The sequence below is a fragment of the Excalfactoria chinensis genome, chromosome 2 (genome assembly GCF_039878825.1).
Source record: "Excalfactoria chinensis isolate bCotChi1 chromosome 2, bCotChi1.hap2, whole genome shotgun sequence".
NCBI classification, from domain to species: Eukaryota; Metazoa; Chordata; class Aves; order Galliformes; family Phasianidae; genus Excalfactoria; species Excalfactoria chinensis.
This window is the reverse complement of record NC_092826.1, coordinates 98,074,704-98,099,847: the sequence shown is the minus strand read 5'-3', so window position 1 is coordinate 98,099,847 and position 25,144 is coordinate 98,074,704. Positions and strand designations below refer to the sequence as shown.

The 25,144-nt window shown below is 39.4% G+C and overlaps 1 protein-coding gene across 1 annotated transcript in view; it reads right to left on the bottom strand.

Annotated features, from left to right (window-relative positions):
* Positions 1-285: 285 nt before the first annotated feature.
* The window catches only part of TRANK1 (tetratricopeptide repeat and ankyrin repeat containing 1), a 48,237-nt gene continuing 23,378 nt past the window's right edge, over positions 286-25,144 (bottom strand). Inside the window, exons 13-24 of the mRNA XM_072329782.1 lie at positions 20,362-23,235; positions 19,507-19,706; positions 18,932-19,069; positions 15,191-15,334; positions 14,624-14,780; positions 13,964-14,052; positions 12,061-12,164; positions 10,039-10,171; positions 8,931-9,076; positions 3,419-6,486; positions 2,389-2,490; positions 286-1,176 (exon numbers count right to left, since the gene is read on the bottom strand). Coding sequence (XP_072185883.1) covers positions 1,067-1,176; positions 2,389-2,490; positions 3,419-6,486; positions 8,931-9,076; positions 10,039-10,171; positions 12,061-12,164; positions 13,964-14,052; positions 14,624-14,780; positions 15,191-15,334; positions 18,932-19,069; positions 19,507-19,706; positions 20,362-23,235 — 7,265 coding nt within the window. The 3' untranslated portion in view covers positions 286-1,066. The remainder of the gene's footprint in view (positions 1,177-2,388; positions 2,491-3,418; positions 6,487-8,930; positions 9,077-10,038; positions 10,172-12,060; positions 12,165-13,963; positions 14,053-14,623; positions 14,781-15,190; positions 15,335-18,931; positions 19,070-19,506; positions 19,707-20,361; positions 23,236-25,144) is intronic.

The window sequence follows — 25,144 nt, the reverse complement described above, 5'->3', positions numbered from 1 at the left end:
TGGAAATCGTCCTGCTTTGAATACATTGGGCATAAGGGCAAGTTTCTCAGCTTTTGGCAAAAGGCAATTATTAAAACAATTTGCTATGTGTACAAGCAGCTCACTTTTCAATATAGATTCTAAAATGAGGAGATCAGAGCACATTGGAGATGCTGAAGTCTCAGAAGCCAAACAGTGTCATCATGAACTGATACTCCGGCCCAAGTTGTGCCCTGCTGATATAGTTGGTCAGTCGGCTGTGGCTTTCCCAAAGCATTCCAAAATAAGACAAAATCACACGTTTTTAACCATCTTACAAATTTTATAAAATGTCATTGAACAATACAAAAGGCTTCCTTTGACTGGAATGTATAAAACACCGCGTAATACTCTTTAAAGAGAGACGGCCTATATTTCAAAACGTACAGGTAACGGTTTATATCAAAACCTCATGAAAGAGAAGAAACTTCACGATTTTCTTACACATCCAATTGGAAGTATGCACGTTGTCACACAAAACATGAACAAGCTCAGGAATGATCGTTCTTGTCTATAAAAATATAAAGGAGGGGTACCCCAAGTACCTCACCCGACGACTTAAAAGATTTCCAAACGCAAGACTTGAGAGAGACGGTAAGTTTACAACGGTAATCTAAAAACAGAAATTAAAACCTCTTAAAATCAGAGAAGGTATCTTTTTTTTTTTTTCTGAGTACTCCAGCTCAGAAGAACGATTATGTCAGTTTACAGAGAAGAATAAAAAAAAATGAAGACTTGGAAGAAAAATACCCCTGAGATAAGGCCAAAACACAACTGCTTCTTCCTACTTGCTGGTTTCTTTGGCTTTTGGTTACTTTCAAGAAGCAATACAGGTCTGAAAGGAAATCTGTCCTGTCATAGGTTTTTATCAGTTACATCATCAGCGCAAAGCATTATTCAGACAGGAGTGTTAAAAACAGCGTCTCTTTTTCTTCACATTCTTCCAGTTTCTGACCCCAACACTCTATTCTTCCTTTGAACAAGCTCAATGTTTTATTCTAAAATCAGATTACCAGAGGACAGAATAGCAGCTGCATATTTTTTCCAATTACCATTTACCACATCTTCCTTTTTTTCTCGACGGTTTTTTATAGGCGAGTTCTTCAAAAGCCATGCTTTCATCTTCCACTTCATTTTCCAAGTCGTCATGCACAAAGTCTGCATTAAAAAGAAAACCCAAAGAAATGAGTGCAAAATGGAAAGACGCGACAACTTGTATCTCTTAATACCATGACAAGATCTACCACTAGGATTTTATACGTCAGCAAAATATCTCCATACGCACGCTGTCATGCTTAAGAGTACCGCGTTTTACATGACAAAGTGCCTTGCAGCACTAGTCATCATTTTCACACTCAACATCTGTTCTGACTGCTGCAGCTTATGGCTTTTTTAAGAAGAGAGTCTTTCCCCTCTCAAGGTTCAGTTTCAGCTGTCAATACATTCGCTTACTGAGTTCTAAAGAGGGAGTGACAGAGTATAATGTTGCTTGTAAGACCGTGAGAGCATCCTCATGCAGACTTACCATTCTGTCTTTATTGGAATTGAAAATTGTAACACAAAGCTTTAGCACTATAAAATTCTCTAAAATAGAGCCACTTTGGTACCCTACAGATAGTGCCATTTGTAAGCCTGATCACTGTATTTCCAGTATTTCCACCTTTTTTTTTTTTTTTTTACTGTTTTTGCAATTCTACCACTAGAATATGTGCTTATCCTTAAAAATATGGGTAGGTACAATGAAGTCTTAAACCACCCTACAAAGTCTCTGATGCAATTGACAGCATCCAAGTACATTAATTTTGATCTAATATAAAGTAAAATAACCGAAAACAAAATCAATCTGACTGCGTATATTTTCTTCTCACAGAAGTCTTAAAAACAAGTTGAAGATCAGTTTTGTTAGGACACGGGTCTTCAAGAACTCGGGGACCACTTCACTGCCAATAAACACAGTGCTGAAGCACAGTTAAAAAACAGCAGTAATGGGTGAAAATGAAGACAGCTGCTCTTCTGTTCCCTCACTCAAGTTTCTATCTCGAGGACTGCCCCTGAGCCATAGCTACATGTACAGCTGTGTGTGCTTATATGCACACACATGTGCTCCATGCAGGCCGGATCTCACTGAGTGCCAGGAGAGGGACCTTGATCCATCCGAGTCTCCCTGCTGTCAGACGTGAGGGAAGACCAAACACCTCACGCTCTCCCTAGCCCTCTATGGAGGTGCCTGTTTTTCGTTGCCTACAGTTCTGTGTTGCTGTGTGAATATCCACAGTATTGCTGACCTGGAGAGTGAAGCAACAACTAAGAGACCATTACCAAACAGTGACCACTAGAGGGCAGAGAAATCTGTGTAATTTCAAAACATACCTTCTTCCTTCATTCTCTGTAAATCCATTTTCTTCAGCCACTTACAAGCCTCATCGGTGACAGCAAACAATTTGTTGGCATGCTCAGTTATTATTTCTTCAGCTGAAATGAAGCACAATTAGCATTCTGTAAGAACACCGGCTGAGTGACAGTAGCTAAGAGCCAAGCATGGTGACACAGATACGTGTACGATAATGATGCAAAGCAACAGGTCTTTGTCTCCACTGATTTCATGTACAGACCACAGTCACTACTGGGGATGAAGAAGCTGCATGTATTACTCCCCAAGCCAGCCAACACCGCTAACACAGAGAGGAGAAGCTCACCTCTCCATCCTTGCGCAGCCCTATGAAGATGTACCTGAAACTCTGGGACATATTCTGGTTTATCTACTTTGGGCAATTAAAACTTCCAGCTTTCATTATCCCTGTGAAATTCTACATGCCAAACAACAGGGACAACTGTCCTGGTTCACTGAGGAGAAACCTAACTAACAAGCAAAACTTGCACGATTTATCCATAGCGAAAAGGTTTCAGTCAGGTGTGAAGATAAAAGCTTCCACAGTAAAGTGAAGACCACAACCTAGCGTTTAGTTAGAAATTAACGTATTGTATTGTTAAGAGCTGAAGAACACACAGAACACTACAGCTTCTCATTACTGTCAGCCATCACAGTGACAACTTGACAGGGTTGCTGGATTTCTACGCTAAAGCCAGAAACAATATTTTGATGTAAGATGTCACTTTCCCACAGCAAGCACCCCAAACAATTTTGCTTCTAGGCTACTCATTCAGTGACTCAGTTTTGCTTGTAAAACTCATCACAGAATAATGCTTTAAGCAATGAGAAAGAAATCCTATATCAAAATATGCATCTCCTAAGTACCATAACTTATTGTTCTTTGAAATACATACATTTTTTTATTTCTTTCGACCACATTAAGATTTTTGAATGGAGCTTTGTCATGTCTAGAAGGCTGGACACAAACAACATATTAATGTTGTTTGAAAGAAAAATGAAAAGTCTTACCTTCAGCCCAGGCTTTTCTCTCATAGATCTCCTCTACCGCATCTGAAATCTTCTTAATATTCTCTTTTATTTTCCTCTGGCGTAAGTTGGAATCTTCTTTATAGGCTAAATAGTCTTGAGTGTAAGTCTTTTCTGTAATGGCCTCCACTACGGCCAGTCCATCGCATATTTTTGGATCTATCTTTCTTCTGAAAAAGTCAGCGTAGTTTTTGTAGGCAGCAGTATTATTTCTGTGTTTATCTGTGTTTCTGTGCTCCATATAAGCCTCACTGGCTGCAATAATCGCATTTCCTTCCGCCTGCATCTTTTCTTCTGTTGGTGTCACGGCTTCGGAAGTGTCTGCCTCCATGCCTTCAGGTTGGCTGAAATAGTTCTCAGAGCTCTGGATAAATCTGACTCCACAGAGGTCACACTGGGTTTGGTCAATATCTGCTTTTTTGAAGATACCTGATAAAAATTCCTCTCCTTTCACTGCTACAGGCTCTGCTTTGCAGCAGGCCTTCCTTTTCCACCTCATGCACACAGAAACAAAATGGAAGACGCGATACAGCTGGCGTAGAGCCGATGCTTTCTGCTCTTGCTTCTGTTGCTTGTTGAGTGCAATCACTTCCAGGGGATCTTTCTGGTCCTCTAAGCACTGATCGCTTTCGAGTTCCTTCTCTATCTCATCAGCATATTCTGTCTTATCCAAAGAGGTTACAAACCTGTCAAAATTTACATTTTCATACAGGATACCCCGTATGGGTGCGTACCCCTGAGTATACACAGAGTCCCACCTCCACCGGCAGTCAAATAAGTACTCCTCATCTCGCGCTATCAGAAGCTCTTGCAGGCTTGCAGCGACTTCTCTTACACTTGAAGCATCAGCCACTTGTTCCACGACCTTTAGTAATCTCACAGGCACTTTTGAGGGAGAGTCTTTTCTCATTGCTTTCAGCATCGCCTTTATTTCAGGAAAGAGTTGGCTTAGGAGATATTTACACATCGAATTCTGCACCTGGTCAGCATTCAGTATCATCACTAAGCTCAGCACTACAGTTCGCTCAGCCTCTCCTGAAGTTACACAATCAGGATCCTCAAAAGCATCCAGAAGGACGCTGAAATTCTCATGAACTCCACACAAAATTTTTGCTAGGTAACAGAGATGAAATCTGAAATTCTGTTCAGCCACGTAAATGTCTTTTGGTCTATACTCCTGTATAACAGAAAACGTCTCTGTAAATTCTTTGCTACGGCCTTTGTTTCTGAACAAAAAATCCCAGTAATGAACAAGAGCAATGTAACTCTTCGGAAGGCACAGAGTCACATTCTTGTTGAGGCGCATCAGGACAGCACAACAGATGATATACTGGAATTCCAACAACATCACTGTATTTCCTATGCTTGGAATCAGGTACCTCGTGCACTTCTTGACCAGGACATTCATAAAACGGAAGAACAGCCTTTTACAGCTTTCGGGGTTCTTATAAACATAGAATTGCTCAAATGAACTTTGCAGGAGTCGAATGAAGCACAAGTGCGTTCTTCCTGCATTTCCAGTTTTCTTGTCAGGTTGCAACATGCCATGCCTGCCATCTATTCCTTTGATCTTTCCTCCTTGGGTTTTACTCTTTGGGGAGTTTTTTGCCTTTGACAAAGAAAGGTTTAGCTCTCTGTTATAATCGTCCTCTTCCTTAAAAAGAAGCTTCTCAAATTCTTCAGGATATCCGGAAGATAAAAGAAAAACTTTCATGGCGCTTAGCCACAAGTCACTTGATTCTCTTCTGGCTCTAGCATCTTCATTTTTAAACTTAAATGAGATGTACTCATTCAACACTGCTCGACAGGGTTTGGAAGTAATGTTACTAAATCCCAGTATTTCTTTGCATGCCTTTGGGTTCTCTGACAGTATTCTCAAATGGAAATGATTAGGAAAAAATGTTTCTAGAAGGGCTTTACATGACACATACTTGTCAGAAGTCAAAAGACCATCAAAGCTTTTGCAGTGACTCAGTAGCTCTTTAGGGAAAATGCGTGTAGCTTCCAAGAGCAGTCCATTTATTGCTGCTAGATTCATTTTACACTGAAATACCATCCTTGCTTCGTGGCGCATCAAGGGCCTATGGAAATCCTCACATGTTGTATCCTCACAGTTCAAGCCAACAATGAACTTCATACAAATATCGGGGTAATGCTTGTTCAGTAACTCATGGGTGATAGAGCACAACCTGCTCAGCAAGTGCTGCTTCAAAGCTGATTTTACTGCCTCTGTGCTCACCGAGAAACTAACTTTTGTTTTCCTCTCTTTTAGACTTGCCTTGTCTAACAAAAACCTGAGGATAGGTTCAGCTTCGTTCTGAAATACCTGGCAACAACTGTCACCTGTTGGGACGATACCAAAATAGGCAAAGCATGACTTTACCATATCTTTCTCTACATTGGTGGTTGCTTTCTTCAAACTTTTAACCAGATCCAGGAGAGCCATTAAGCCATGTGTTGCCTTACAGAGGATGTCCTGGCTTGGTGTGCTGCAGCGAGATAGCTCAAAGAGAACTTCAACTGCACCAGCAGAATGATTCACAGATAGAAACTGATAGAATGCATTGCTCAGCTTTGCAAAGTCTCCCTTCAGAGCTCCCTGCAAAAGCAAAGCCTCAGCAATGCCTGACTTCTGATTAGTTTGTTCACAAAGCTCAAGGGCTTCTCTTAGCATGTCCTCTCTGTCCACCAGGTTCGACCCCGAACAATGAGTTGTACCAGACCGAACTGCAGCAAGCAAACAAGATGCACGAAACTCCTTTACTGCTGTAAGGTTGGCTGCTTCAAGAGCAAACCCATGTTGTTTCATTAGTTTTGCAGCTTCTTCTTGTCGACCTTCTCTTTTCAGTAAGTCTGCAGTTTGGTGCAAGCATCCACGAGACTTCAGAAACTCAAGCTGATCCTCTATGTCAAGTTTTGAGAGGACCTGCATCATTTCCTCAATTCTGTTCACACTTAGGTACTTTGCAGCTGCTTCCAAGTACAGCTGGTTTGCTGTACATGAGAGTTTGGATACCATTTGCCCTCTTGCATTTAATATCTCTTCATATCTGAAATAATAAAACATATGTTGATTTGCTACTATGGATGATCATCCTAGACTCAAAATCACTGCACTTCTAAAAACTACCCCAACAAGAAACAAACAGCTACCCCAAAACGCTCTTCCATGAAAAAGAACAACCAGTTCAACTATGACCATTGTTTAACAAGCAAAAAATAATCATGTAATCCCAAAAGATTTAAAAAAGGAATTTAGTTAAAATAACAGAACATTGCCTGAAACAAAAACATTAAAGCTTCTGGTAAGAACAAGATTGCGAGGTTGACAACGTTAATTAATCTTTTTCCACCCTGACAAATTACTTCAGTCACATTTTACCAGTGATAATCTTGTTTGTTAAAGTAAGCCTCGATGTAGAGTGGTTATTTACATGAACAGGGACCAGAATGGAAATGGTCTTATGAGGAGCAGCTGACAGAATTGGGATTGTTTATTCTGGAGAAGAGGAGGCTCACAGGAGACCTTATTGCTCTCTACAACTACCCGAAGGGAGGTTGTGGTGAGGTGGAGGCTAGCCTCTTCTCTGAGGTGACTAGTAGGATGAGAGGGAATGGCCTTAAGTTGCCCTGGGGGAGGTTCAGGTTGAAAATTAGGAAAAGATTGTTCTCAGAGTGGTAAGACCCTGGCACAGGCTGCCCAGGATAGTGGCAGTCACTGTCCTGGGAAGTATTCAAGAAATGTGTACACACGGCACTGAGGGATATGGTTTAGTGGGCATGGCGGGGATGGGTTGACAGTTGGACTAGATGGTCTTAGAGGTCTTTTCCAACCTTAATGATTGTACAAAATTAGAAATTAAATCAGTTCTCTATGAGGCCAACATAGATAGCATTCTGCAAAATGAACACAAACTAGACAGTGTACAGAACTGTTTCAGTTCTGTCATACATAACCTTTGCTGCTTACTGAGCGCCTGAGCAAAGTACCTGGCTGCATCTTTCAAAACATATGCTTCAAAGCATTCAGTTATTAATTACTTGTGGCTAATATCAGTTTATTAAGATACTCAATAAGAAGTCAGTCTTGCAAAAGGATTCCCTCTCGCATGCTGAGAATAAGTAATGTGGTGAAGGGCGAATGTCTCGCTCCAGTTGCGCTGCCTGACTTCTTGTTGCACCATGTGGCAATCAAGTGCCTGCCACCCAGGAGGCTGTTGGGTATGCATACTGACTGCATGGTGGCTATCCACAATGACCCCTGTAAGCCAGCCTGACATGCCCTGAGAACTCAGCAGACAACAGCCAAAAACTGGTTCTTTCCAGTTGCTCAACTCTATGAGTTGAACACAAAGGCTTGCCAAGAAGGACACGTCTCAGATAGGTGACACTGAACAAACTTTGAGACAGGAATGTTCAATACAAATCTCTCACAGTGAGTAAATTGTCATTAGCTTTCCATTGCTATAATTTTTTGTGATAAATGTGGGAGGGCAGATTTTTGTACTTTTGCTGATGAATTTATAAAGGACTTGGGGAGGCTGGTTCAAAACAAATCATTAGTTGGTAAGGTGACTTTATTGCTTGAAGTTTTGGACCAAACTATCTCTACATATTGAACCGGCTTTAGTCCTTTTAAAAAACAGCCATCATGGCACAGGAATTATCAAAGGTGCATCAGAATTTCAGAGGTGGTGTGTATTGTAGGCCTTGCTGGAAATCAAACTGATGTGTATATTCTTAAAAAGTCACCAAGTTAGGTATAATGAATGGTGTGGTCAATAAACGAGCTCTTTTCACAAGAGTGATCTAAGGAAGTCACAAGGATGGTGTAAGATGCAAAGTTCTGTCAGAAAGATACTTATAAAATCAGTTTCTCAAGAACACTGCAAGATGGTTCTTAGTTGCCCTGAGACACCATGGAGGAGATGGTATGTTACAGCTCATCCCAGAGACTGGAGCCAAGACTCTCTCTGAGAGGCACTGCAAGTTGGTCATTTACTGTTCTCCACTCCAAGTTAAATGATTTTGAAAGAAAAATAGTTCAATTGCCACAATGACTTCCGTAGTATATACCATACATCTGATGGCTACTCTCCTACAGAAGTCAGTGTCAAAGTGGCTAAATGTATGACTGTTCATCTTTAAAAGGGAAGTACTTATCACTATTATTAGATGTTTTTGTTATATTTACCATAGAAACCTAGTTCAGAGGACTGGCCAAAGAAGAATTTACATGACTAGTAATACAAGACTGGAAAAGAATCCTAGGAAACTTAAACAAGTTTCTGGACAAACAGTGAATGCAGTACAATGCTTTGCATATGTTATCGAGACCCCAGTGAGAATTCTGAAGAAGTTAATGAATTTAACTTTATATAAAACAAAATCACCAGCCAAAATTCTCATTACAACTTCATGGAGAGCCAGCTGTATTACGCTGAGGTTGGAGATGGAAAGAAGAATTATTTTCCAACACAGTATTGAAAGATACCTTTCAACTGCCTTCGCTGCTTCTTCGTAGAGCTCCTCTTGACAATACATCTTAATTGCCAGATCAAACTCCTCAATTTGTTCATAACATTCAGACGCTTCTTTGTAGCACTGGTTTTTCTGATAGTACACTGCAGCATCTTTCATCTGCAATGCAGAAGTCAATAACGAAATCAAAGTGCTCTGAACAGCCAAAACTGCATGAATAGAATAAAATTAGTAGTTCTATCACGTAGGTGTCTCATACACAAGCACACTCTAATAAAATGTAATCAAAGCCTTTTAATGTAATCAAGTACTTACTAAGTAGCCATCAATAAAACTGAAGAGATTTTTTTTTTTTTTTTAAATTAATATTTTAAAAGGCTTCAAAATACTTGCATTGGAAGAAACAACTTAAAATTAAGGATTTACAAAGTATTTGCCATTCTCTGCCTGTTATTAAAAAATATCACACATGACTTTCACACTTCTCAAAATCAACAGGAGTAAATTAAATTAGAACAGTTGTAGCTGCGGAATGAGAACCTTAATCCTGCATCCTAAACTTGAAATATTTGGGAATGATCACTTTAAGATATTCTGGGGGAAACAGACTGCAGAGGAAAAAAAAATACCCTCACAAGCCTAGAAAATTGTCCTTGGTACATTTCTTAACCTATGCAAATTTCAGGGTTCCATTCAGATGTCTGTAATCAGTGAAGCTGCAATATCATCACAGGAACATATGAGAGAAATAACAGCTTATATTTCATGAGATCAGTCAATAATTAACTTCCAACTGCAAAGCAGAAATGACTGATGCTGACATTTGAGGAAAGCCAAAGAAATCAATCTAGGCTATATAACTGCTTTGTCCTCTTCATTTCTCTTAAAGCTATTCTGTGACAAATGCTTCCTTGAGAATGCCCTCATCTTGAATGGCTCAGCATATGGAGCTGTTTTAGTTCAGCAACTACCACGTCACAGAAAGATACTATCACCCTATGAGCTCTGAAAGAGATCACCTTTAAAAATTCTATAAAGATGTACAGGCACCAAATCAGAGGGGAAGAAAAGCTGTAGGAAGATGAAAGAGGTAAGGAGAGTACAGGGTAAGGATGTAATACCTTTCCTAACTTTTTACACAGTTCTGCACAAAGCTGGAACTCCTTTGACTGAAACAGACATTTTAGTGATAGTTTTGGTTCTCCGCATTCCAAGTAAGTTTTAGCCAATGTCATGTATTCCATCTGCTTTTCTCTGTAGAAAGCAAGTAAGAGAAAATCATTCAAATGAAATGAAGTTTAAGATCACAAGACCTGTAACTTGAACCAACCAACATTGATGTAATGCATTCCTCCTCATATTTAAACTGATGAGCCATTACTTTAGCTGGATTAACCAGATGAGCTGGATTTTGGACCAACACTGCTCTGACCAGGAGACGGTTCCAGAATTTCATAAGCAGTATTTAATTTCTCAAACCAAGTGTACTAAAGGCCAATATGGTTTTGATTTCTCATCTTGAGCTTAGCTTGCTCCTTCTTCCTTCCTGCTGTTTAGCCCCCACGTCATTAAAAAACAATAACCAAATTTGTTCTCGGTCTTTGTTTTATAGTTTTACATGACAGCCTTCTTTGTGTCCATGCAGCCTATCTATCTTCTTCCCAAAACTTGTTTGAATTCACCATTTTTGAGTCGAGAGAATCAGAACTGTACAGAGTATTTCATGCCATAGAGCACACAGGAATTTTATTTACGCTTTAATTTTAGAAAGCCACATTTACAGCTTCATTACTATGTTCTGTCAATGTATCTTGTTCTACATCAACTTTGTATCACTTTGTATGTCATCCTATCCTATGTCAATATGTCAATTTATTTTACAAATTATCTGAACAAACCTAACTTCTCAAATTCTACCCATACGACAAGCACTGCAGCTTACAGCCAACTAACAATTTCAGTCCCCTCAACAAATTTTGATCACAGAATTTTATGCCTATGCTTATACTTCCAGCCAGTGCTATTAATATAAAATGAGCCTTTTAAAGAAGGTAATCCTTAATAAATTCCAGTTGTAAGAGTTTTCAAGACATTTCTTCTTCTTCCCTCAATGCTGTCTTCCTCTGCTCCGGTCACATCCTGTATCACTGTAAGTTTTTTACCCCTGTCTTATACATGTCAAATCTTGAACAGTTTTTCAGCCTTTGACTTTAGAGAACTGCAGACTTTCTCCCCAGTCCAGCCCTGGAGCAATTTTGCACAGCTGTCAGAATAAATAAATGATTCATCTCAAAATCTGTCCCCTTTTGAAAACTGCCCTTTGGTTCAGATCTAGTTCAGGTTGTTTAATTTAGACTGACTCAAATGCCAATTTTACTTCAAAGCTCACTCTTCGTTACCAGCTTTACTTCCCAAATGTAAAACACCGTCCCTTCTTCTTGGTTAAGTAGTGGGATTAACTGAAATTGAGATGTGCTGATGGTGTGTGCTTTCATATCTTTCATATATTGTTTGGATGTGTTTAAGAGCCGTTTGGATGTGGTGCTCAGACATATGATTTAGCAGAGGGTTATTAGAGTTAGGACACTATGGTTAGCCTGTGGTTGGACTCAGTGATCTTTGAGGTCTTTCCCAACTTGGGTAATTCTACGATTCTATGATCTACATCTGAGAAAAAAAGCTTCTTCAAGTAATACAAATTCTGTTGCTTCTTCTCATGGAATGGTCACATTTGGTTTGGACAGCCTACAGCTAACAACTGCCTTCACTGCTTCCCAAAGGAGGCAGCAACTCAGATCCTGAGGCAGCTGTGCTGAACTTTCCAATTTCTTCAGTTTCCTTCACCCCCCGAAAAGCTGTAACAGACACGGTGGAAGAACTGCCGCTTGCAACACTGGAGGCCCGGCTTCGAATCCCCCCTGTGGCGCAAGTGGTAGAAGTGCTGCACTGCTACACAGAGGGCTCGAATCCCTGAGGTTGGACTCGATGATCTCTAAGGTCCCTTCCAACTCGCACAATACTATGATACTATGATAGCTACTCCAGGTCTCCAGTTTGGTCTCACAGTTGTGGTAGGCATCCTCCCCAGTACATGCCCACAAGGTCTGACACCCTAGAATGATGCCCACTTGTGTTATGCTTACCTGGGGCTGCTTTTCTTCGAGTGCACTTTGAGAACAGCATCGTGTGCCAGGGCCAGCTTTGACTTCTCAGCTGCTCCTCCCTTCTGGTAACATTTGGCTGCAACCTAGAGTGAGATCACACACAGAATTTACCCATGTGCATCCAAACTGAGGCTTATCTCAAAAACAAAACAATTTTACAGTCACTGTAATGGAAAACAGAAAGACCCCAGGGTGCACAAAAGAAGGGAAAGGTGAAAGACAGCAGTATATACACAGGACAAAAAGAACAGCTTTAAAGCTAGACCACACAAGACTGTATCGCAACCAGAACTTTAATTAAAGCATTTTACAAAAATTACATGTAAGTGATAAAAGCAAAATTCCTGAGAGGCTGATGGCACAAATAGCACACATGACTTTGAATGATGATCCAAACCATTAATTGGTAAGTCACCAGGCATCTGCCACATTCTATTAATAAATCTATTAATAAAAACAAGGAAAAGCAACTCGCACAAACTTAAATCAGAGAACGTGGAAAGTTTTTTCATGGTTTTACCATCCAAATGCCCTTGTGTGATAAATTAAAGGGAATCATTGAGAGTTAACTACGCACTTAACAAGGCTGGCTCATTTATCCCCTTCCTCATTTTCCCACATGGCATTTCTTTATTCAAACCATTAATTTTGTGTTTAATTCTGTTTGGAAATTCCAAATTGCGAGCCACTCTTACAGACACTGTATTTTCCAGATATCTTCCTTTTGCGTAGCAGAGATAGTCAAAAGGATGGGTTATGATAAAAAGAGAACAGCAGGTAATATGAGAATTCCATTTCAGATTTCAAAATCAATTTTTTTTTCAACATTTTTTTTTTTTTTTATAATTTCTTTTTTAATTGAACAATTTAAAGCCCATTTAGAAAACTGCCTTTTTTTCCTCTCAGGGGAAAGAAATACCGTCTGTACAGAGGCAGTTTATTATTTTAATTTTTGCCTTCTTACAAGTATCTATTTTCTACTGAAGAAAACTAGACTGCTATGATCAAAAAGTGGAAGCTTTCCTTCAGCTGTCACCAAAATAAGTATTCAAAACTGCATTTGCTTCCACTCTGTTAGCTGTCACACTAAACCTGAATTGCATAAACTAACAATTTAGCAAAGAAAAAGTGTAAAATCTCTGATAATTTTGCTGCACTTTTTCCGGATTTCTTGGTGTAGCAAATTCCCTTAGTTCTTACATGCTGTTCCTTAATATGCATTTTGTATCCATCCCTGATTACTACTAAAACAAACCATACAAGAGCACTGAGATCATTCCCAAATCAATGTACTTACAGCCTTATTACTTATATACTTATTTGATATAATATATATTGATATAATATATATAATATATATATAATATATATATAATATATATAATATATATATTATATATATATTATTATATATTATTATATTATATTATTATTATATTATATTATATATATAGAGAGAGATATATAGATATAGATATATTGATATATTATATTGATATATCAAATAAATGCCTACAGGAATTAATGTGTAACGACAGTGCCATGCATGTGATTTAGATTCACAAGTTCCAGTACTTTGTATTATTGCTAACAACTGCTGTTTCCAATCATTGTCAATTTGTGCATATTAGAAAGCTTCCCCCTCCATGACCTGCACATTTCTGTCTGTAATTTACAGACAGAATAGGCTGCTCTCTCCTTATTTCTTGCCAGTTGTTTATAGGTTGTCCGTAGACATCTACAGAATTATAAACCAACAGATAAGAAGAACACTGCTATTGAGCCACTAAAGGTTAACAGCTAATTTTATAGATGTAAAGAAAATAAGATTTCAGAATAGGGAAGAATCCTTATTTCAGCACATGCCACCACATGCTCCTACCTCCCAGAACTGATGTTTAGCATAGTAGTCTCCCTGTGCAATCCATTCTTCTGGAGATGAAGTTTTAGCAAACATGCTATCATCCAAGTCTAGAACATTATGGGGAAAAAATGTGATGTTAGAAGAGATAAATAGCAGAAATGGCTTGTTATATACAGAAGCTAAGCATGAACACCTCATAATGATCCAAATTCCGTGTTTTGTGCTCTCATCAGTGATGGTAATTGTGAGTTAAATAAATTTTACCTCCTCCAGTCAGTCATGGACATAAACAAGCAGTTCTGAAAAGCCTACAAAAAACCCTGCTTTTTATGGATAAAACTAAGTAAATCCACTGTCTTTATAGAAACCCAAATTCTCTGATTCCGTGAATCTCTTTCAGCCAGCATGGTAATCCACGAACCACCTTTACTACTGTGCAGGAAAAAATTACACCTACAAATTAGCAGCTGTATTATTAATTAACACATACAAATGATCTTTAGAGCCCAAACAATTAAGATGTACTGAAATCAGTGAACATTCACAAGGGCAATATCAGTGCAGACTCTTAAAGGGACCAAAAAATAACATTCTTCATTGAGCAGCTTGAAAGCAAGAAAGTATTCAGTAGGTTGTCTTGCCTCAGACTCCTTTATGGAAGCTTTAATTTAACTTTACCTTTATTTTCATCTGTTTTGACAACTTTAACAAATCCTCTTTTGATGAAATACTTAAAAGCTGGTGCTCGTTTATCACTGTTTTCATCAAAGATCCAAAGGTTGACCCTGGCTCTCGTAATGGCAGTATACAACTGCTTCAGCTCTCCATTCAGCATCTGAAGCAGAACAACAACACACACGCAATAAAATCAAATATATAAAATCAGTACAATTCTGAAAATATCTGACTGAGCCTAAGTAAAACGTTCTTAATTTTGAAGTAATGACAATGATCTGGAACCAGATTACAATAATAACAGACACTGACAGGATGTTTTGCTATTGTTTTAACCACTGTATATATACCTAAAGTCTACTTCTTGTTTCTTGCTACACTGCATTCACACACACAAAAAAATCTTTCAAAATCAAGTTTAGGTTATACAAGTAGGAACTACCAAAAAGATAAAACAACCTCAATAAACATGCAACTAAAATTAATGTAATTCTTGAAGAAATCTCCCTACTTTGAGGATTTAAGAGTTTAGTGTAACCTTTCTATTCCCAATGTTATAAAAAAACTCACCTTGTACATTTCTACATTAAAAGAAGTAGGTCTCTTTTGCATAGCGGTAGCATCCTCTAAAGGCATTTCAATTAGCAATTTGCTTCCTACTTGCACATCCGAATCAGGAGTGTAAGAAGAAATGATTTTCCATTCTTTGCTAGCCTAAAATGTCAAAAAAAAATGAGGTTCAGTGTAAACAGCAATTACTACTGCCTGACAATGCAAAGGATAAGGTCATATTCTGTGATTAATCAGCACACCCCCACAGCTGAAAATGACTTAAGGAACATTAGACCAAAAATCTCAAGGAAGAACCTAAAGACAGTCAAGAAAGTGGAACTTCAACTCAGCACATGGGAGGTGTCTGTATCAGGTCATCATCAGGTTGAACATACAGCTCTTCCTGAAATAGCTATTATAAAGTGATGTCTCCCTCAGCTTGTCATCCCAACATAGGGGAGGTAAGAGACTCAGCTGAACACAGAATAAAGAAACAGAGCAACAAATAAAGCAAACCTGGAAGAGAGTAATTGGCTTGAGTTGGCTTCAAGGTACATTCTCCTTTCTAGCAACTGAGGATGTCCAAAGCTGTTTGGGAACACACAGAAGTCATGCATGTATTGTGACTCCTCTGTGTATTGCCACTATTGTATTATGCTTCTCCTGTGATTACAGCAAACTGCTGAATTAGTCTTCTAAATCCAAATCACATATAGCACCACATACATCAGTCATCATCTGATATGAAGTCCTCCTTGGACAGGTTATAAATTTGCAGCTAAAAGCAAACCCTACAATGGATGATGGCTCATTAAGGAGTATATAGCTTACCCTCGCCATGGACAATGCTCAAGCTGTGGTCCTATGGACAAAGATTCTTCTACAAACCCCAACACTGCAGTGGGCAGACTGTGGTGCCTGCTCCCTGCTGGCCTGGGATAAGGTTCAAAGACAGTAGAAGAATGCTGATGAGTTGCAAACTGCTGTGCTAAAATGTGCCATGTAAGAAATGTTGAATGAATCCAAACCTGAAGATTAGGATGAGCAGCTGCCAAGTTTCCATAGTACTACAGGGCAGACAAGCTCAGTGAGTTGCAGGCCTACAACTCACTGACCTCATCCCAGAAGCACCAAGGAGACCTGCATCAAGCAGTATCAAGGCGAGCAAAGGCAAGCAGCTTCTGTCTTTTGGATGGTGCACTTAAGAGGCATTTCACTGAACCACCGATTGGGTGGGAAAAGTCTGTGGATTACAAAAAGGGACAACTGGGACATTACCTTTCAGAAACAAATCCTCACTGGTAATGTAAATCGTGACGAGCTGGAGCCCATGGACAAAACAAGGGGGCTGAAGCCATGAAGGCAGATCCACCAGTAACCTGTATAGGTTTATGTTCTCACCATCACTGAGAACATTCATGAAATCTGGTCAGTCTTGCAGTGAATTTATTTAGGCTCAGTGTGCAGCACCAGCGATTGCTAGTGCTGGTCCGAGCCACAGGGTAGACCCTAAGTCACCAACATCCCCCTCCTTGGAAGAAGGGTTAAAGATATTCATGTGAAATATCTAAAAGAGCCTGGTTGGATTGGACTGAATACAGGTACATGTGAGTAAATATGAGCCTGTAAATATGCACAAACTTGCTTAAATGTACATTCAGCATGGCAGCAGATTTCTGTTGTGCCCTCTCATGCCACGCAACAAATGCCAGATCCCAATAACACCTCTTTGTAGGTTCCTGATCCCCCCAAAAAACTAGTAAAATAAAAAAACATATTCTAAAACATTGTGTTAATTTTATTCCCTTTTTAGTGTTTAAAGAAAAACTGACTACAAAGTGCTGTTTGTACCACAAACTTAGAAATACTCTTATATGGCTAAAACAGCTTTGTTTTCAGCAGCCTGGAGCCCTAAGCAACCTAGCAAAAATGCAGGACATTTGCAAAACCCATTCTGAAATTCTGGTCACAATAAATCATCAGTCAAACCATTCCTAAGCCTGTTACAGATTATAAAATGCCAGCCAGATAATGGTATAAGTTTGGGTTTTAGAGGTTTGGTAATTTTTTACTTTTAATTTCTTCATTTAAATTTGCATGTCGAAATAGGACTCATTCCAAATCTCATTTTCAAGCCCCACAAAAACAAATAAAGCAAATGATAAACAGCACACAGCAACATTTGCTGTCTTCACAGCACTTCAGATTCACCTTTTCAAATCAGAAAACCTCAGTGTGAACTTTTCTTCCCTGCTTATTTAACTACTCAGATCAACTCAAATTCTCATGACTTGCCGGAAAACTGAATATTTATATGAAAGCAGTTCTCCTGGTCTGACATAGATCAGTCTAAGTAAATTAAAATGCCCAACACATTAAACTCTGGATTCTATTAGTTCCTGTTTTTCTAAGCTCAGCTCACATCATTCAAAACATATCAACTTTGAGAAATCTGTCATGACAGCTAGTATTGCAATGTCCCTGAATCTCAGTAAGCCACATTCAAGTCATTTACCTCAAGCTCCCTCTTTTCACCCTCACCACATAGTGCTTACTTGATGAAAAACCACCAGCAAGCTGCCCTCAGTTTTATTTTATGTATCTGTGGTTTTCAGTTGCTGCAAGACATGTCTGAAACACTATTTTGAGGGCTGTAGCCCAGACGGCATCTGCAAGAGAGATTTGCACACAGAACATTTAATTGCATGGTAACTCAGTCATGGGTGTTTATAAGTCTGCAGGCACCTTCAGTAAGGATATTGGCTACTGCCTCGCCATGGAGGATCAGTGATCTTCAGTAACAACTGAGACTGCCATGGTCAATAGCTCTTTGTGGGGAACCCTGAAATTGTGTCCCTCTGAATGACAACTCTCTCAGACATATGGATTGATTTTTTGTAGCCCTGTGTGAAACCAGGAGCTGGACTTGATGATCCTTGTGGGTCTGTTCCAAAATAGGATATTCTATGATTTTATGACCTCCACTAGGCTCGGCGCTACTGGAAAACCTGGGCAAGGTTTGAGCTTGCTGGAGAACCACAAAGGGGTTAAAAGAGAGTAGACAAAAACCTCAGCACCTCCAGGAAGGAAAGCCTTCTTCATCCAAGGCCATCCTAGGGAAGATGGTCTTTGCTATAGACTGCTAAACCTTCCAAAGTTTTCAGAGTTAAGCCACAGACTGCTATAGAGCATGCTTCCCTGATAACACACACCCTACTCGCTTCTGAACATAGCTGTTTTACTAAACTTTCAATTAAAACAAAACAAAACTGCAGTCAATTTATTTCAATTTGTCTCCAGCTGACAAACGATTTCAAGCCTGTAAGCTATCACACCAAAAAAAAAATCACTCTTTGAAAACAGTAGTGATGCAAAGCAGGGGATCTAATGTGCTTTTTCAGGACCAAGCAGCCTGTAAGGTAAAAGGTACACAAGGATAGTAGGATGTCATTCCAACTGCTCTGACCTGAACAGGTCACAGGCAAGGAGGAACATGCAGTAAGCTAACAGTACTTGGTGCGTGGCAGAAGTTTGATCCCTAAGGCTCTCCCTGGAATTGCAACAGCCAGTCCAAAGAAAAACACAGAACTAAGGGAAGTCAGGCTCACTTCCTAAAACTCTGAGTCTGTTTTCTACTGTGATGAAACCACCTGTCTCCAGAGGAAACTGTGAATCCTTGCCCAGCTGGAAAGCCAAGTAGATCACACATAAAATCAATACATTAAGAATCAAGGCAGAAAAGGGATAAGAATTAAGTACCTCAGAGTCTGTGAAGAAGTTGTAAAGGAGTACATCATCAAATTCCAAGCCCTTTGCTTCATAAACTGTCAGTACAAGTGCCAAACTGAGTTCCTCGGGTATCTTCTCCTTTGCTGTTTCATTTGCAACTAATACTACCTATAGGAAAATATTTTAATAACAGTAAGTTGTTAGAAAGCCACAGGCAGAAGGCATACAAACATGTCAAGATAATGCAAGACACTTCCCCAAACCAGGCAGAGTTTAACAGAGTCATTCCAGCACGCTACACAAAGCTGCCCCTAGAGGACTATCAGATGTGTGGTATGAGGGGACAGTTGCAGATCTGGTGTCAGATAATTTGGAGTTAGAAAAAAATGGGACAAGAATCACCTGATGCAATGAATAGAGCCAGAAATGCATTAAGAAGAAAGAAAGAGAACGCAATACAACTGTCTCAGAGTCTTAAAGGCATAATTTATCAGGAAAACAGAAGGGATTAAAAAAAGCAGTGGGCAGCCCGTATAAAGCGGTTATCTATTTAGCAGCACAGCTGGAACAATCTGCAAAAAGCTGTATACCTAAGAAAAGCAAACCTGATGTGCTCCAAATTCAATAGGCTGTGTTTTCCTTTTGTTGCCCCTCAGCAGAATTGCCAGGTCACTGAAACTGCAGGACTCCAAGACTGTAGGCTTCGGTCCATCAAAGAGACCACAGTCCTTCGGGAGCCGATCAAAGGATTCTGGGAAATAGTACTGAAGCAAATCAACCACTCCAGACGCAAGGCTGAGAATACCTACGATAAGCAGAATTTGGACTTTCAAGTTCAATCAGACCGTCTCATACTCTCTCGCAAAGACACCTTTAAAAGATTTTGTTAAAATTTTGACCTTAAGAAGTATAATTACAGAAACAAACATGAGTGAGAGAAGAAAGAAGCTGCAAGGCCCACTTCATGGTTCTAATATTTTAAGTAGACCTCATTCTTGGGCCTGTAAAGATCAGAAAGTGTGCTACAAAGACTTAGCAGTGTCCTCCTCACAAAATGAAAGTCAAACACAAAACTAATAGGAAAAGTAGAAGTAGCTTATCAATTATGCAAAATCTAGCAATTTCAGGAAGGAAAGGAAGTGCATACAAGTGCATACGATTATTTTTTGAGAAATTACCTTTAAGTCAAACAGACAAAGCATGCATTTAGCATGACTGTTCAAAAAATTACAATTTTAATAACATTTCTTCACGTTTTTCCAGTTGTCATATAAAAAAAAAAAAAAAAAAAAAAAAAGCCGATCATCTGATCTCTTAATAAAAAAATGAAAAATAAAAAAAAAAAAAAAAAACACAAAAAAAAGCCCAGCTGATTGAAGATGCCTTGAAATGGCCAATAGCAAACCTCAAACGTTAGTGACATCTGGAAAGCAGAAACTCAGATAAGTTTCATACTCTACCTGAATGAGACCTGTAGTTTTGGTACAATTGATATATCCTTTTCGGTTTTCTAACACGCTGCTTCTTGTCCACGGTGTTTTTGCTTGCATAATGAAACAGCGACCTCAGATCACTAAACCGGAAAGCAACTCCTTTCATTATGCTCTGGGCAGTGTCACCAGTTAGAAACATGGAATTAGGGTCATTGATGCATTTCATTAACAGTGCCAGCTCAGCCTGTGTGAAATCCTGAATCTCGTCACCATAAAACTCATGGATGGACCATGGCAGCTCCCCGAGTTTTGAGAGCCTTTGAGATAAGTTATACAGCAAGTCTTCTTCATCAAAGTATCCTCTCTGAGACCTTATCTGTTGATAAAGACAAAAGAGGTGATAGATTTCACTTCTGTCTTCTGTGAAGTTTGGTGATCTCTTCCGGCCTAGTTTTTTGTACTGCTCCTCAGTAAGTTTACCCCCAAAGCAACTCAGTGCCTCAAAAGAGCCCTTCAGAAAGGACTTTATTTCTTTCCAAACAAGCGCAGGATTGTACAAGCTTTTGCCTTTTATCATTTTTGGCCAAATTTCATTTGCAAATAAATCGTAAGTCACAAAAGTCCGAGGGTCACTCTCCCTGGAGTATCCATCAGCAGTTCTTTCCTCATGACCATCTTCGGCTTCAGCATTACCCTCTTCATCTTCATCTTGCCAATTTGGTATCACCAACTCTTCCTGGGGACTCCAACCAACAATGGTTCTCTTAAGGCTCCCATCTTCATTCCTCGGAAAAAAAGGGTCAGGCATAGATGCATCCAGTAACAGCAACAACTGCTTGGAGGTGATGAACAGTGGGAAATTTTCATCTTTAATGTCTTGTAGCCTGTGAATATTTGGCTCCAGAGGCTTGAAATGACTGGTTACCTTAGAAGACTTGCTAAGTTCAATGAAATTCTTCTGAACTTCTTGGCACAAGACGGGATTTTTTGTTACAAAGATCTGATGCAGATGCTCCAGTCTGTTTGGTTCTTCTGAATTACACATTTGGTCTTCTTCAAGGTCATCACATGGATTTGTTTCTGTATCAGTTGTGCCCGTAGCAACTTCTTCATCCTCACTGTCCTGGTCTTGCTCCTCACTCACCTGCTCCTCACTTGAATCATCACTGTCCTGTTTTTCTTCACACTCTTCGTTTTCTAACCTAGCTTTTTCAACCTCATTACACTGCCTCTGTCGCCAAGTCTGCCTCTCCAGCAGAGGACTATTTGCCATGGTGGATTTTTCCCAGTATGAATAAAATTTCTTCCAAAGCCTATACAAGCAGCAAGTTGTCTTCCCTGTCCCACTTCGCCCAATTAAAATGATTGGTTCCATGGGCTTTGGATTGAGGTCAATTACCGCGTACTCTAATTCTCCAACTCGGAAAGGGTACTCAACAGCAGAATGTACATCATTTATAATGTTAAGTGCCATGTTAGTACTGAAGCTGTGAAATTTCATTATATTGTATTCCATTTCTGCTGCACTGGCTGGAGGGAAATACTCAGGGATAGTATGTTCTTTTGATTTTTCCTTCTCCAAGTCTTCAACATAACAACGTGGAACACGCTTATGTGTTGTCACGCTGTAGTTCTGGTGTCCTTCATTTATGCCTTTGAGCTTTTTCCTTAAGATGCAAGATAAGCCACGATTGTAGGACAAGCATATATTGTCTAAAACACGGTTCAGCTTGCAGTGATCAAGAACAATGGCCCAAATTCTGATAATTTCTGTGTAAACTCTTCCCGACTTTTCTGGAAGACTTTTTGTCTGTTCTGTCTCCATAATCTTTTCTGCACTCTCACTGCAACGAGGAGAAAAGTCAATCGCAAGTTCCCATAGCATTCTTGCACCTTTGCCCAGTTTGGCTTCATAAAGCTGGATATCGGCTTTTAAATGTTTCAGTGGCTTCTGAAGACCCCTAGTCCATTCCCCGTTGCCAAGTCTCTTAATTGTCATTATAGTTTTAGTTTTCAGATAATGAGGTACATCTTTGCTGCCCAAGGTCTTCAGTGCTTCCGGAGTACACTCTATTTCCCAAGTCATGTTATCAAACTCCTGCACATATGCCTCAACATCCAGAATCTTCTCTTCCTCTGGTTCTTCCTTCTCTCCGTTAGACAAGCCCACACTAAATTCCTGCACTCCCTTCTTTTTCTCCCTGCCATCTTCTCTACCTTCAGAATAAACTATACTTCCACAAAGCTGTAAAGATGCACTTTTTCCCTCTTCCAAATTGGTCTGGCCTGAAGACTGTTTTTGTACCACAGAATTATCCTTCCTTGGGGCATCACCCCATTTCAATTGCTGAATTAGAGTTGCAATTTCCCGCACCAGACTTTCCTGCATAGTTAAGGGGTTGTTTATCTTTTCCATTTCCTGCTTTGATAACTGATCATTTTTTGTCTTTACAGAAGACAGAGTTTTTACATCATTATGTGCTGTGTTGCCAGGTGGTACTTTTAATAAGGACCCAGAAGATGAACGCCCTGCATTCTTTGGCTGTGACACATCAGAAGCTGGAGTAGGCTTAGGTGTTTTAACCAGCTGCCCTGCCATATCCTGCCGGTACTTCTTCTTCTCTGATACAGCAGTATTCCAGGCAAGTAGCAGTGGGTCATTTTTCTTAATTCTGTGCCTCACGTCTCTTCCTAATTTGTTCTTTATATTAAAGTTAACATCAAATTTTGCCAATGAATCCATTATTCTCTTTGCCTGCTTTGAAAATCCTCTCTGAAAAATAACATGCATCACTGTATTTCCGTTATCATCTTGTGTGTTTGGATTAAGATACGGAAAGTCAGAAGGTCTTGAAGCAAAGAGATCAAGCAGATAGTTCAGGATGTTTATGCCAGTGACATCTGAAAGCAAGAAAAAAAAATAAAAATCAGCTCCTTACAACGATGCATCGTAGGCCAAAAAATGTTAATGCTTTTTTTTCTGCTAAATCAATTTGCTTTCAAAAGACAAATTTTCCATCTCATGTTTTTAAAACAAGCTTGTTTGAAATAGCTCAAAACAGCTTTTCTAATACTCAGAAGAAATCATACAGTGGCAGCAAAGCTTTAAAATTCTCTAGTTTTGCAGCTGCTTATGGAGCATCGGTCAATTTCATTCCTTTTTTAACCTCCAAGTCATCTTTGAACATCAGCCCTGACAGCTACCTGGTCATCCAGAAAACAAACAGCTCTGATACTACCCTAGAGTCATTCGGTTCATTTTATTACACCACCCAGAAGGAATGTACAGTAGATAGTTTTAAGACATGTAACAAACCTGTGGCAAATCCCAACTACTTCCTGATACCTGAGGTTCCTAGTGCAATTTCTTATTGAATAAGATTAGCTTGATACTTCTTTAGGAAAATAAGAGAGAGAGAAAAAGAGAGAGAGAAGGAGAGAACAAGAGAGTGCTAATGCTACAGTGTTCCCAAGTTTTAATCCAAGTAAAGTATATGACTTAAACCAGATAGTATACGTGAAACATTTGCTTCCTAATGAAAATAGTGATTCTTTAAAATCATTATAGAGGAATTTCACCTCCAAAAATCTGCACAGTGAGAGATACTTAGAGAAGATATCAAGTTTAGGCTGCTTATAAATAAAGTCTACAACTGGCCTATGTTTTTAATCTCTCTAAGGCTATTAATGAAATGTGTGTTATAAATGAATAAATACAGTGCTTTACATTATTTTAACCCTTCAAGTCAGCAATGCATTTTTTTTACTAATTTAAAATTTAACCTAAATTTGGGGCTTAATTTGACAGACTTTCTTACATGTTTATGTAAGCCCTACAGTCCTTTCACTCACTCCTCTGAACAAAACTCTGCTTGAATTACAACTGAACAAAAACAGTCAAATGGATTTCAGATGTCACTGTCAGATTTCTTTCAAAGTCTGTTGCTATCACCCTGCCTTTTTCTTTGTTTCTTCCTAGACACTTCATATTTAAACCATTCCCATCCAGTACCAATTTTATAGGTTTTCAGAGAGGAGCTTTGCTCTCTATATCAGCTTAATAAATAATAATAGTCAGAAAAAAAAACAAAACAAAACAAAAAAAAAAAAAAAACAGAAAGTGATGGAAATGTTACAGCTGCCTCAATCCCATCAATCAATTGACCAGCCATTAACTCTCCTCACAGCTCCAGGCACTGCAAATTAAAAGCAGAACATATTAGCTTAATAAAGGTTTGTCCATATCCTTTGGCCTACAAACTCTAGGGACTGAGATACAGCCAAACATCCTGGTCTGCTGCCTCTGCTATCACATGAAAAAAAAACAGCAGAGAAAGTGGTAGTGAGCAGGACAGGTAAGAAATGAGATAATGAATCATCGTATCACACAATATCTCAAGTTTGAAGGGACCCATAAGGATTATTGAGTCCAACTCTAGGGTCCACACAGGACCCTAAAATCAAACTGCATGTCTGAGAGTGCTGTCCGGACACTTGAACTCTGGCAAGCTCGGTGTCATGACCACTGTTTTGGGAAGCCTGTTCCAGGGCCTGTCCACCTTCTGGAGAAGAACCTTTTCCAATACTTTCCCTGATGCAGCTTCATATCATTCCCTTGAGTCCTGTCACAGACACTTGCCCCTCCACTCCCAACTGTGAGGAAGTTGTAGGCCACCACGAGGCCTCCACTCAGTCTCTTCTTCTCTGGGCTGAAGAAACCAAGAGACTCCAGACACTACTCATGCATCTTCCCCTCTAGATCCTTCACCATCTTTGTAGTCCTTCTTTGGACACTTTCAAGGAGTTTTAT